This window comes from Mesocricetus auratus, unplaced genomic scaffold (assembly GCF_017639785.1).
Source record: "Mesocricetus auratus isolate SY011 unplaced genomic scaffold, BCM_Maur_2.0 Super-Scaffold_100707, whole genome shotgun sequence".
Taxonomy (NCBI): Eukaryota; Metazoa; Chordata; class Mammalia; order Rodentia; family Cricetidae; genus Mesocricetus; species Mesocricetus auratus.
The window spans coordinates 5,285,573-5,300,102 of record NW_024429269.1 but is presented as its reverse complement, the minus strand read 5'-3'; the positions used below and the strand labels follow the sequence as shown (position 1 = coordinate 5,300,102).

The 14,530-nt window shown below is 45.5% G+C and overlaps 1 protein-coding gene across 1 annotated transcript; it reads left to right on the top strand.

The window, feature by feature from the left end:
- The first annotated feature begins 2,147 nt into the window (after window positions 1–2,147).
- Defb136 (defensin beta 136) lies at window positions 2,148–3,054 on the top strand. Its single transcript, XM_005075275.3, has 2 exons — window positions 2,148–2,256; window positions 2,882–3,054. Exons 1-2 carry the CDS (start codon window positions 2,202–2,204, stop codon window positions 3,052–3,054), a joined length of 228 nt encoding a protein of 75 aa, XP_005075332.1. The 5' UTR covers window positions 2,148–2,201.
- Window positions 3,055–14,530: the final 11,476 nt, after the last annotated feature.

Here is a 14,530-nt window from a genome sequence, read left to right as displayed (position 1 = left end):
CCCCTTACTCCATCTTCTACACGTCCCACCAGAACAACACTACCATATTTTTCTCTTAACTTCAGGCACTCTCTTTTTTAACCTACTGAGTTTATTTAGTGCTGCAGCATGTACATGGGTGGAGGGCTATCCTGACAGGGGTCACCTCAGAGAAAACTGACTCTCCTTCCCCACAGCAGTAACCACTAATAGTTCCCTTGCTGGGGTGGAGCTTTAAGAGCCCCTCTTCCCTCTATGTGAGACTTCTGACAGGCTTTATCTTGTGCGGATCTTGTGCCTGTAACCTTAGCTTCTGTGCAACTCCAAAGCTTATCCTAATACACAGATGTACAGGAACATAGCTAGAGAATGTAATATTCTGGATAAGCCTAGAGGCAGGACATATGTTCAGCTTCATCATAACCAGAGGAAAGGCTATGCTAAGGTCTTCAGTTCCTGTGAGTTAAAAATGATGTTATAAAGAAGCAAGTAGCAATGAAGGAAGTCATGTTTCCTCTTACTTACAGACACCCCCCACCTGGTACTCTGTGGGACTCGAGCCCTAGAGCAGTCCTACAAAATGACCCTTTAATACAGTTCCTCATGTCGTGCTCACCCCCAACCATAAAATTATTTTCATTGCTACTTCTTCGTTGTAATTTTGCTCCAAGAAGGCCTTTGGAGGTCTCTGAAGGAGAAAGGAAGACAGCTACTATGGTGGATTATTTAATAATAATAATGAGTAGCCGGGCTGTGGTGGCGCACGCCTTTAATCCCAGCACTCGGGAGGCAGAGGCAGCCGGATCTCTGTGAGTTCGAGGCCAGGCTGGACCGACAGCCTCCAAAACAATACAGAGAAACCCTGTCTCGTAAAACCAATAATAATAATAATAATAATAATAATAATAATAATAATGAGTACTTCCAGTATAGCAATGAGTGCCAGAAGGATGGCTGAGTTGGGAAAATACTAACAGTACAAGCCTCACAACTAGAGTTTGAGTCCTAGAACTCAAATAAAAGTAGAAGGAGACAGCCCCACAAAGATGTTCATTGACCCCCACATGCATACATGCAAGCTGCATGCATACACGCGCGCGTGCACACGCGCACGCGCACACACACACATACACACACACACACACACACAATATTTTTTTAGGTAAAGTATACCAGCATGAATACAGTTTTCGTTTTATTCTCATATCCTCAAAACATGAACTTCCCACAACGCATGTGGTTTTGGAGAAGATAAAACTGGAGTTGATGTGCTAAACAAAGTCTTCAAGAAAGTGTGTCTTCAAAGTGGAGCATGACCTATAAGACTACGCTCTGCTAGCTAGCATCTTACAAATTGCAGTGTGTGGGCCGCTTGGTCACAAGCCTTCCTCAAAGGGAAGAATAAAATCAAAGGTATTGTCAACCATTCATCACTGGCCCCAAGCAGTTCAAGCCTAACCGCTCCTTTCAAGGGCCACGCTTTAGCTCCAGGGAAGTATGGTTCAGTTCACTTCTGAGTCTAGGCATCCAACCTTGAACACAGCACAGAACTGGTCCTCCCGTGAGAAAGCAGCAAGAGTTCTGACTCAACCACTCCAAAATGGGAGTTTCTCCCTGACCCCTGAGGTCCTCACACTGTGACCGGTACCTCAAGCCAATCATTTGGAAAGGAAGCACATCTGGGGTCTTTTCTCCTGGCCAGGTGAGTAAGTGAGGACACTTCCCTTCTTTACTCCCTGAGTAATCAATCAGTCCCTCTGCTCTTAGTCAAGTCCTGTTGCCATGTTAAGACCCTTCTGTTTCTTGGAACCCTGTGAGCACTCATTACTTGTATCCTGGCCAGTCTTGAATCGCCTGTGCTCTGTAATAGTGTTTGTGGGACCCTGGGCTTTCAATGTGACTTGAAGGTAAATGATGTAGACATTTTCTCCTGAATTTTCAACAGGTGGAAAGGAAGGTACTTAGGTCTGATGTGGGGGTGGGGGATGTCCTGCTCTGCTGGTAGAGACACTCTGCCCTTAGTTGAGTACCTTCATATCATATGGTTTGTAGAAATGAATGTAGTGTTGAATGGCACAGGTGTCCTTTTCTAAACTCTATAGAAGCTGTGATCTCCCTGGAAGAGTGACCCAGAATCCAGCCTCACCTGACCCAGAACATCTCTATACAGGAGACTCCCAGACAGTTATCTGGGCAGTTTTGGCTCTGCACCCTCCACGACCATGCTCCTACATCCTTCAGGCATACTGTTCTTCCTGGTGATCTCTTTGCCTGCAGGTAGGAGGTGAACTGTGTGTCTGGATATGAAAAGATCTCCTAAGGACTCAGATCCAAAAACTAAAATAAGTAAATAGACAAACAATATAACCCCAGCATGGGAAGTTCCACCCATAGGAGATGAGCCAGTGGGTTAGGGCTAGGGTAAGGGGTATTAGAGTATCATTCTCTATACTGGTTATCTTTCACTATCTCCTGAAAGACCCCCAGGATCTTTAAAGAGGGGAGCCCATTTCATGATGAGTGCATCCTTATTCAGCCAGTAAATTCCTGTTTCCTCTAAATCGTGTTTTTGTTTGCTTGTTTGTTTTCTTGTTGATGCAGGATCTCTCTATGTAGCCCTGGTTATTTTGGAACTCGATCTGTGTAGATCAGGCTGGCCTTGATCTCCCAGAGATCCACCTGCCTCTGCCTCTGGAGTGCTGGGATTAGAGGTGTGGGCCATCACGCCCAGCTCTGCTTGGACCTAGACTCTACAGTCTCACTGAGATCTGATGGGAAGTAAGGGAATGAGTCCCAGCAGGGGAATCAACAGATACCAAACCCTCCACCAGCAAGAGAAAACAAGACTGACTTTGCTCCTAGCCTCCCAAACACTGATTTGTCGTTTTCTCTATTCCTTCAGCTAACTGTGCGGTCGGGAATAACGGTGTAGACTTTCGAACATGTGCTTCACTCAAAGGGCTTTGTTTCTTTGGTTGTAGACCAGGATGGAATTGGGTCGGCTTCTGTAACAACATAATGTCCTGTTGCATAAAGGAAAAATTCTATGTACTTCCTCAATCCAAAGGTATATGACCTATGCTTCATGGCTCCAATTAAAAGGCTCTGTGAATGATTTAAAGTTCCCAATCTGTCTTCAAGGTCCAAGAGCTCACTAAGAGAGACTGTGGGTAGCAGACTGGGAGCACACTGACTGATCTGATGTGTATTGGTAGGGTTCCAGATGTACTTTTTAAAGAAGCACTGCAGTGAACAGCACTTCCTGGTCTTTCTTTCTTGTCTTAAATCATAAATTCCTTCTTGGGGCTGGAGAGATGGCTCAATGGTTAAGATCACCAGCTGCTCTTCCAGAGGTCCTGGGCTTAATTTCTAGCGTCCATATGGTAGCTCACAACCATCTGTAACTTCAGTTCCAGGGAATCTGATGCTCTCTTCTGGCTTCTATATGCACTTCACAAACATGGTACACAGTTAGACAGCACATACATAAAATTCAATTAAACGTAAACAAAAATAATAAAGTAGATTCAACTGTTCCATACAAGTTCACAGGCCCAAGGAAATGACATTATCTGAGTACAGAAACAATGGCTGCCATGATTCAATCAGTCTTTTAACTGTTTTGCATATATTAAACTACTTAGTCATCAAAACAAAATCTGATTTCTTCAAATGATGAATTTTTTCCAAGATCACACAAGTATGACACTAGTTTGTCCTGAATCTGAACTCACCTCATCTTCATTTTTTTCTTCTTGTTATCATCATCATCATCATTGTTATTGTTTTTTATTTCCCCAGGGAAGAGCACACCAGCACCAAATGGTCAGTCTTCAAAAACATATAAATACAAGTAATATACATAATGAACAAGTGTATTTACTTATTTGGGAACACACACACACACACACTATCCAGTCTATCTTGATTCAGCCCACTTTTGGTTGCACTGAACTGCTTCTCATTTGGGAAGTACAGGAATTTGGCTGGGCTGCAGTTACAATGAGAAGTCATGAATACAACCAGATTCCTGAAATGCTAACCCTTCAGAGTGCTTCTGAATGCTCAAGGTCGTAAACTGCTCTCACGTTCCATCCCTGCCTGGACACAGGCCCTGACCCTCAGCTCCCACACACCTGGCAGCATTACTTTTGCCATGTGTCATCCCACTCGTGTTCAGGATGAAGCTGCCATCTACACAACTGTGTTGGGCCAGGGTGCCTCCTTATTATCCAGTCCTATGTACCCCTCCCCAAGAGGAGCAGAACCATGGGCTCCATAGAGATCCTCGTAATTCACTGCAGGGCAATGAGAACGGTTGGCAGCCTCATCTCACGAGTGCTCTTTCCCAAAACTGTGGCCACGGGAACACTATTGGTACAGCAGGAAGGGCCCACCTGCCCATAGACCTTCAGCTTCTGGTCCTCAAACTTCCAGAAAAAAAGACAGCCTAAAGGTCATGATGGTTCAAGCAGCTAGACTCTAATAGACATGATGCTTTGGTTAGCCCTTTGGAGCGCCCCATCCCCAGAAGCATCTATAGTGTGTGGCAACCTGTACTGGTTCCTTAAAACCTATCCCCTTATCAAAAGAAAGGAGGTGAGTGGTACAAAAATGTATAAAATAATGTGATAAAATTAACATAAAAATTGAAAATCAAGCCAGGCATAATGACACACACCTGTAATCCAGCAGAGGTAGGGTAACCAGAAGTCCAAGGACAACTTGGGTTATGGGACATCCTGTCTGAGAAAAATAAAAATAGAAAATAAAAATGAAAAGTAGGTAAAAGAAAAGCAAAAAAAATCTTTCATCAGATTTCACATTTTTCTTGTGGCCCCCAAGGCCGTAATAATGTTGACCAATAATACAAAGGTGTTTGACTAACTTTGAGAGTTAAGTGCAAGCAAGGGACACAGAATTCTCTCCAGAAGAATACAAAGAGGACTCAGATCTTCACAACTATGATTCTCACCGTGTGCTTCAGCATGAGAGCACTTGTCTGTCAAGTACAAGAGCCAGGCTCAATCCCAGGGCCACAAAATATTAGTTGTTACTGAAAGGGCAAATAAGAAAGAGATGGAATGTTTAACTACCGTGTTCCAAAGAGAGTAAACAGCTGGCTTGTTGCCTGTGTGGGGCCCAGGGGTGCCTTCCAGGTTCGTCTCTTCCCTTGATGAATGAATGAGCGTGAGCAGCCATAAAGACCTAAACCAAATGATTACAAGTTTGATGAATGCCAATCCATCTAAACACCAAATGGTCACATCTACCCACGAGCCCTGCTGTTCTGAAATACTAATGGCCAAGGCTCATTTCCAGCTCCTGACTTGTATGGAGGCTGCATGAAGCATGTTTTATAGATTGTGACTCCTTGCTGCCACCATGTGGCAGCCGTCACCCATTTTACGCCCTCATAGTCTTTACACACCAGCCTCCAGTCCATGGTGGGCATTCTGGAGAAATCCAAGGCTTTCCTAAGGTTTCAATTGTCAGTTACGCCCTTTTCTTTGGTCAAGGATAGCACAGTGCTAGGCATGCAGTCAGAATTTAGTAACAGAGTGACTTTGTTAGAGAAAGTTCTAGAGACTCATTGCATAACCGTGCATGTACTTAAAATGGCACTGAGTTGTACAATTGAAAAGAACTGAGGGGAGCCTGGCAATATGGTTCACAGGGTAAAGGCACTTGTTACTATATCTGACTACCTGAGCTTGATCCCCAAAACCCACATGGTAGAAAGAGAGGACCTTACACAAGCACTAGCACGTGTAAACACACAACACACACATTCACACATGTCCCATCTGACTGAAGACCACTGAAAAGATGGATTCAGAGGGGAGAGACTTGTCAATCACACTTCTGGTGATGGACCACAATTAAAAATTATTTTATCTTTTTCAATCTTCATTATTTGGGAGAATGGGCCCATGTCAACTTGGGTAACACTAAAAAGAACATAGATCAAAATTCAATGCAATCTCCTGGTGACCCCCAGCCTGGACCTGACCTTGGAAGCTCTGGGCTTCCCTCAGTCCTGGAGACTTGGACAAATGAAAACTACCAGGGTAGGAAGGCCAATCCCTAGTTTTTGCTTCTGTCACCAGGGGGCGCAAGCACAGGCTTCGGGCTTCTCACTTCCCACTTGAAGTTTGCTAAGATCTGAACAGTTTGGATACAAACTTCGCAGCAGTAGAGGGAGCCAGATAGGATGCTTTTACACTGGAGCTTGGGAAGGGGTAGGGATGGAGGGCTTACTAATACTGGCTGTGAGGACAAAATCCATTTCCAGCTGTAATAAAGACTTAGCAAAGGCAATGTGTTGCTTGGAGTTTTATTTTAATTGCACATAATTGCCATCTGTCTGGGCTTAGTTCTTTGTCACTTTTTGTTGAGTGACATTAGAAAGGGTTCTTACCAAACTTTAGTTGCCTACCTTTAAGTGGGAAATACTAGCCACATAGCAGACCACAGGTAAGCTGATGACCAAGAATGGTGCATGGGACTGAATTTGTCCACTAATGGAAAATACTAGAGTATCTCCGGCCTGGTCCTAGATTCCACTGCACAAGAGGTCAAAAAGAACGACTTTTGGGACACATGCTTATGTGTGCCTTCTCACCCAATAGTTCTTTATGTAGCTTTTTAATTACTCATGAAGTAGTAGACTTTCCCAGGGGCTTTTCATACATCCTTAGTATTGGCTACTCTTCCGCTATCCTCTCCTCTCCCCTTACCCCTGCCACCACTCTGCTTACGTCATTAACTCCCAGTATTCCTGCTGACCACCCCACCTTCATTGGTCTACCCTGCCCTCTTCCCTTAAGGCCTCCTGCCTTCTCCCTCTGGCCTGGGTTACCTCATCCAGTGGAATGCTTTCCAGTCCAGTCCATTTTTTCCCTGCTAATTTCACTTTTATAGCTGAATAAAATTCCATTGTATGTGTATCACATTTTCACTGTCCATTCATTAGCTGATGAACATCTACACTGAGTCCTTTTCTTAGGGATTCACACAGCATTTCTTCAAAACACCCAGCTAGCTCATCAGGTACCCTTCCCTCAGAGTTTGATCAGATAACCACCAGCTAAAAGACAGTGGGGAAAATCAAAATACCAAATGCCCTCCATGCTCTATTTGACTGAATGAATTAAACAAACAAACAAGAAAGCCCCAAACAAGACAATCTGTCTTTGAAACAGTAAACAAAGAAAAGACAATGCATGGAAGAAAGTGTGACAAGGAGTTAAGACTCTGGAGAAGGAATCCAAAGAAGATGTACACAGATGGAAAGTTAAAGACATTGGTACGCAGCAGCTGTGTCACCTCTTCTGGGCAATTTAGCAATTGCGTGTAACCCACTAAACCTTTGAATCACACAGACTAACCCTCAAGTTCCTGAATAAAGCTTTTAAATAAGATTGTGATCAGAATTTCTGAAGATGAGGATTGAGCCTAGGCCCCCTTCGGGACATTGGAGCCCATTATCCAGTCATAACAAAAGGGAGCTGATTATGGCAGACGATCAGATGCATTGTCAAGTGGGAAGGGAAAGTCAAAGATCATTAAATGACTAGGGTCAGGGACACTTGACAACTCTCTGCACATAAGGTTGGAGGCTCACTGCACACGTTACCCTGGAATAAACTCAAAATGAAGCAGAGACAGGAGGTTACAAACAGGCAGCTGTAGGGTTACTTTATCATCACTCTACTTGAAATAAAACACAAATGCCATCTAAAAAAATCACAGACTAGCTGGGCAGTGGTGGCACTCAAGAGGCAGATGGATCTCTGTGAGTTCGAGGCCAGTCTGGTCTACAGAGCTAGTTCCAGGACAACTAAGGCTACACAGAGAACTCTGTCTTGAAAAGCAAAAACAAAAACCATAAACAACAACAAAAAAATCATAGACTACATCAGAGGATTCATTCTTCATGAAAAAGTAAGACAGGAAAATAATCATGAAACACAACAAATATAAAAATTTAGAAGTTTGATTGATAGTTCTAAGTAAAACTTTTCAAATGTTAATAGAAACCCTTGAAATTAATGCTACCAAGATATGGAGTGTGTGTGTGTGTTTGGGGTATGCATGCACATGTGTGAGTGGTATACGTGTTTAGGGTAAGTGTGTGTGGTATGTGTGTATATGTGCATATGTGTTTGGGGTGTATGTGCATGTCCATGCACATATATATATGGTGTGTGTGTTTGGTGTGTGTGTGGTGTGTGCATGCATGTGAATTTGTGTTTAGGGTGTGCGTACACATGTGTGTGATATGTATATGCATGTTTGTGTGCATGTCTGTGAGTATTTTGCATGTGTTTGGGGGTATGTGTGGTATATATGTGCATGTGTGTGGTATGTATGTGCACATGTATTTGGTGTGTTTATGTGTGTGTGTATGTGCATGTGTGTTTGGTGAGGGGGCACAGCCCATGTATGGAGGTCAGAAGACAATTTTGTACAGTTGTTTTTTCTTTGTGCAGAGAGATTCTGAGGTTGGAACAGAGGTGATCCTTGAGCCATCTCAGTAGCCCAATATTGGGATTTACTACAATGGAGCACACTCAAGCTAAGAACGATTTCTGCTGTTCACAGCATTGCAGGCAACCTCCCAGACAAAACAATAGGGAAGAGAAACCAGGCTGCCACTCACTTGGATTTCAGAACACAGCACTGTGTAGAAGCAGGGAAGTGGCTGCTTCTGGTGGCTAATGCGATGGATGAAAAACTCTGGGAATACTCTGGGAACATGCATATAAACATTGGCATTTTTAAGAGCCGCTCAATCCCTTTGCACACAGAAGACCTGGGTGGTACATGTTGACATCAGTAAGTAACACTAGGAAGTGGATCGAATCAGTACAGGATTAAAAAAAAAAGGATCTAACAGCCAAGCTTTCCTGGGTGGCCTCTGAAAACCCGAAAAACTGGGGAGGCCTCCTAGGATAAAGACAAACACCGGACCGGAAGTGTTCCAGAATAAAGCAGAGTTCAGATGTCTGGGGGACCACAATGGTCCCCTCTGCGTGTTGTAGGCTAGCTCAGGGTCCACACAGGGTCAACTAGAGCCCTGAGGGAACCACAGAAGAGGAGGCCTTAGCCTTGCAGCTTAGCTCCCACTTCTCTTCCAGACCTCCCAACAAAACACAGGCTGCCTGGCACTCCCTGACCTCGGGAATCGTGCACCTTCTCATCACGCCCTGCACGAGGCACTGTCCAGACAAGACCCAAGCTGTCCACCCTGTGGCGCCAGCAAGGGGACAGCAGACAGCATGGCCCCTGCTCCCACCGCCTCCCTTCCCCAGCCACCATAACAAATGACCTCATCTGAGGAGCCAGCTCCTATCCACCGCCTCGCTCCAGGCCAGCAGAGGGAGCGACGGGAGGAGCACGTCGGCCCTGGGCTCTGGTTACTTTGGCATAGACCTGGTTCTTCAGATCAGGGGCACCTAGGCCTTGTTCTTGGGTCTTGGACACTGGGTGAACCCTATTCCTGCATGTAGATCTCTCTCAGCCACCCTCCTTTATGCTGTCCTTGGATACACACAGCTGCAAAGGACAGCCACCACACACATAGCCACAGGACAGAAGATGTGTGTGTGTGTGTGTGTGTGCGCTGCGTGCATGCATGTGCAGCGTGTGCCTTCTAGGTGCTAGAATTACACACATGCACACACCCTGACATTTTGTTGTGGTGGTGGTTGGGGTATTGATTTTTTGTGTGGATTCTGGTGATCCGATTCAGGCCCTGCTGCTTGCAAAACGGACGCTTCATCGATTGAGCCACTTCCCCAGGAGGCTCCCTTTAAACAGTTTCTGCTACTTAGAAGTACTTCAGCCACAGGTACTATAGCCACAATACCTTCACTCTGTCCTATAGGGTCATTTTACCCAGTCCAGAGATGGAAGTCTAGGACTCTAACTGTCCCACAGTCCTATTACCCTGTGTTCCACAGGGGCCCTTCAGGGATGTGGGAGGGGCCGGCAACCTTATTCCACCATATTATGTGACCACCCTGGTGGCTTCAACACTGGTGTCTTTTTGCAGTCTGGTCCAGCATTTAAGGATGGTGCTCATGCTGTTTTTCACACAGGGCCAGGCTAGAGCCTTCCACAGTATGTGACCTTGAGCAAAGTTTTATAAACTTTTTTAGATCTCAGTGTTTAATCTACCAAAGTGGAGTATGACTGTTCTTTGTCTGCAAGCCCTTCTCTGAGAATCAAGTGAACAACTAAATCTGTGCTTCATGTTCGGTATGAAGGAAGCAATCAGTAAATGTGTAACGTGTTTGTTACCAGGGTTCACTTGGGAATGGTGGTCAGCTCCATCTGGCTTCTGTATACCCATCAATCTGAATGTATCACATGTTGAGTGTGTGAACAGGGGCTCAGTGGCCTTCCCAAAGGCAGCTGAGCCTATATGCTGGGTCACAGAAGCCACGCTGGCCTTCCTGGCCTTCCCCAGGATAGCATCATGACTGTCTTCAGGAATTACTAGCTGAGGGCAGTTGTAGCTCAGTTGGTGGAGGGCTGGCCTAGCATGCATGAAGCCCTGGGTTCTGTTCCCAACACAACATAAACCAACTAAGGTGGTGTGCACTGTAATCCCAGCACTCAGGAGATGGAGGCAGGGGATCAAAACACCAAGCTTCTCCATAGCCGTATAGTGAGTTCAAGGTTGGCCTGGGATACATGAGCCTTTGTCTCGAGATGAAGGAGGAGAGGAAGGAGGGGGAGGAGGGGAAAGTAGGAAAAGAAGAGAAGAGGCAGAGGAAGAAGAGGAGAGGGGGTAATCATTAGGCAAGAAGTGGATTTTGTTCAACATCAGAAAACACCTGTGTTATGCCTCCCCCTTCCTCTGGAGGGCAGTAGGTGTAGAAAGTGCCACCTTGGAAGTTCCCCCAAGTAAGGAGTATCCCCAGCCTGTCCCTGTGCCTCTGCAGAGGCTCCAGCCCAGTGACACCTTCTCAACAAATGTCACCAGAGGTTGGCCTCTGCACCATGGGCAGATGGTCAGACACTAACTAACCGGAGAGAGAAGGGCCTTGGAGGCTCACCGTCTACCCCAGGTCCCACATTCTCATCCGACTCCTGAATGCCTGCTGGAGCTTCCGAGGGTACTGTGAGGCTTCTCTCCTTTCATAGTCTGACTTTCGTAGGTGTCTTCCCCCACTACACACTTGCGTGGGAAAGGTGCTACTGCACAGACTAAGCTCTCTGCCCTTATAGAAACACAGTGGTTTGATTTTGAGTTACCATTTCCCCACTGTTACTCGTCCGTGTGTATCTTGAGATTGCACTGTGTTAAAATTTCAAAATTGCTGACTTTGAATTGCTGACTTGGGTTTCATTAACAAAAAAATAGTAGGTGTCTTAGCATTCTAGTGCCGTGAAGAGACATCATGACAGGACAACTCTTACAAAAGCAAGCATTTAATTGGGCTGGCTTACTGTCTCAGAGGTTTAGTCTATTATCAGCATAGTGGCAAGCATGGAACCATGCAGGTAGACATGGCACTGGAGGAGCTGAGCGTTCTACGTTGGGATATACTACACAGGCAGCAGGAAGAGAGAGAGACTGGGCCTGGCTTGAGCATTTGAAACCCCAACGCCTATCCCTAGTGGCATACTTCCTCCAAGAAGGCCACACCTCCTAATCCTTTAAAAAAGTGCCACTCCCTATGGGCTGTTTTCTTTCAAACCGCCACACTGGGCCAACAAGATGGCTCAGTGAGTAAAGGTGTTTGCAAACAAGGCTGATAGCCTGAGTTTGAATTCTGGGTCCCACGAGGTGGAAAGAGAGAACAGACTCTAGCAAATAGTGCTCTGGCCTTCACACATCCCACACATACACTAATGACAGATTGCCACAGCTTCTGTAGACCAGCTCTCCTCTGCCACCCGAACGGCTCCAGCCCCTCCCCAGGAGGCCACAGCAGCTGACTGGCAGGCTCCTGCTCCAAAGCAACTAAATGTGACTGGGGAAGGCAGTGATTAAAACATGTAGACATGTCAGAAGAGATGCAATAGGACTCAAGATTTGTGGAGTGCACTAGTAAGCTATTAGGGGTAGTATAACATAGAAAAGGATATTGCCACCCATAACAAGAAGGAGTCTGAGAAGAAATTACAAACCCTCCTGTGGGGAAAAACTTTGGTAGCTATGTGACACAGGAAACCAAACACTTCATCTACATGGGTTGGGTGGTCATTGTTCTGTTCTAATCTGATTAAAATCACAGACTGCGCCAAACACCCAGTGGTTCACCCCAAAACAAGGACTGCATCCTAAATTCCGAATACCAGTGGCTCAATCTCCAGCCTTGCTAAGGAAACACTTCATTTTGAATGTGATGCGTTTTGTACAGGGTATCGTCTTCTACGAGAGTTTGTAGTTATCATTAGTAAGACTGCATCCACTTGTGCTTATTTACTACTCCATCCTTCTGTGCCCCACCCACCCAGCCCATAGGCCATTTATTTAAAAAAATACATCCGCTGGAGATGTAAATAAATAAATAAATAAATAAGTGAAAATGAAAGAGATCACTAAGTGAATTTTGTCTCCAGATTAGGACAGAATTTCTCAGTCTCTGAAGCAGCCCTAAACACATTTCTGCCACTTTGTACTGTGTGTTTAGGTGAAGCAGTCTCAGAGTAGGCAAGTACAAATTCAGGGTCCAGAGTGCTACCCATTACACTATGTGACCATCATGACAACTATAAATCTAAACTCTGAAAGACACTGGTGTTCAGTGTCCTGCAAAATCAATATCCAGCCAAATCAATTCTTTATGTAAAAATCAACAAGCACATTGATCTCATTAGTATGAAATTTTTCTTTTAGAAAATGAAAGCAATATATTAGTACTAAAGAAGTGTTTTAACTAAATTGCTTAGGGCTGGAGAGATGGCTCCATGGCCAAGGGGTGAGAACTGCTCTTCCCAAGGACTGTGGTTCAGCTCCCAGAGCCCGTGTCAGACTTGGCAGTCACCTCCTGTAACTCAGTTCTACAGCGTCCTGCTCCTTCATCTAGCCTCTATGGGCACATGCATGCAAGTGCTCTCTCACACACATATATGCACACAAATGATAAAAGAAAGTAAAACTGGTCTGAGGTCTCGATTGGACTGGAGAACAGAAGGCTCAGTGTTCCCAGAGAAAAGAAGCAGAGAACATGGGGGTTACAGGAATGCAACTCTCTGTGTCCATGCCTTTCTAGGGATGTACTCCAGAATCTGGTTGCCATGACACCAGCTACACACACACACACACACACACACACACACACACACACACACACACTGTGTGCATGCACACACACCTCACACACACCATATGCATGCATACATACACACACTTAAGCTCCTGGCATTCTCCACCCAGAGCACCGCCACGGGGGATCGCTCTTAAGTTTCCATGAGTGTGGCCTGTGGCCAGGACACCAGCTGCTCTAGTTTGCTTTCTGTTGTGGTGATTAAAAAAAAAAAAAGATCAAAAGACATTTAGGGAGGAAAAGGTTTCTTCCATCTTACATTTCCACGTCACAGCCCTTCCCTGAGAGAAATCAGGGCAGAAACTCAAGCAGGAACAGAAGCAGGGACCGAGGAGGATGTTACTCACTGTCTTTCTCCCAGAATCATGATCAGCTAGCTTTCTAGTACAGCCCAGCCCGTCTTAGGGATGACGCCATCCACCGAGGACTGTGCCCTTGTGTCAGGTGGCAATCAAGAAGATGCCCCCTGGCCAATTGCATGGAGTCAATTCCTCCGCTGAGTTTCCCTCCTCCCAAGTATGTCAGGTTGACAACCAAGATTAGCCATCATACCAGTCCCAAGCTGAAGCACCCGAATTCTTCTGTTCCCAGCCATTTTTGAGCCTTCAGCTTCCTGTCTACAGGGAGTCCCTTAGGCTCTAGTCATCTCTCTAACCCTGACTACAGAGATGAAAATCAGGCTGCTCATGGGGCCTCCGCTCAGGGTGAAACTGGCTACCAGCTTCAGAAAGCAGAGCCCCACTCACAATCACTGCTCCCCAGTAACTTCTCCGCAATTTCAACTGACATGTGGCAGGGATGACTTCAAGTAGGTACCAAGAGTGGCTGAGATATCAGATGCGGCTCTCGATATTATGGAAGGATACAGATCCTACAGCCAGCGATTGCGGCAACGAGGGAGCTGAGAAAGAGAAGCAGGTTCCATCTTCCACCTTCTTTGGTAATGGAACAAAGAAAGGAATCTGTGTCCCATCTGAGTTGAGCCACCTGCCATCTTCCCTTAGATCCAGAGCAGTGGTCCTTAACCTGTGGGTTGCAACCCCTTTGGAGAATCAAACAACCCTTTCACAGGAGTCACTTAAGACCATTGGAAAACACAGATATTTACATTATGATTCACAAAAGTAGCAAAGTTACAGTTATCAAGTAGCAATGAAAATAGTTTGATGACTGGGGCCACCACAACGTGAGGAACTATATTAAAGGGCCACAGCATGAGGAAGGTTGGAAGGCACTGCACCAGAGACTCTAGCCTCCTGCTG

Bases quoted from the DNA above. Each gene is read 5' to 3' on its own strand.
- Defb136 (XM_005075275.3), top strand. From the start codon at position 2,202: ATGCTCCTACATCCTTCAGGCATACTGTTCTTCCTGGTGATCTCTTTG. The intron at 2,257-2,881 runs GTAGGAGGTGAA...CTATTCCTTCAG, and splicing joins GGTGATCTCTTTGCCTGCAG to CTAACTGTGCGGTCGGGAAT.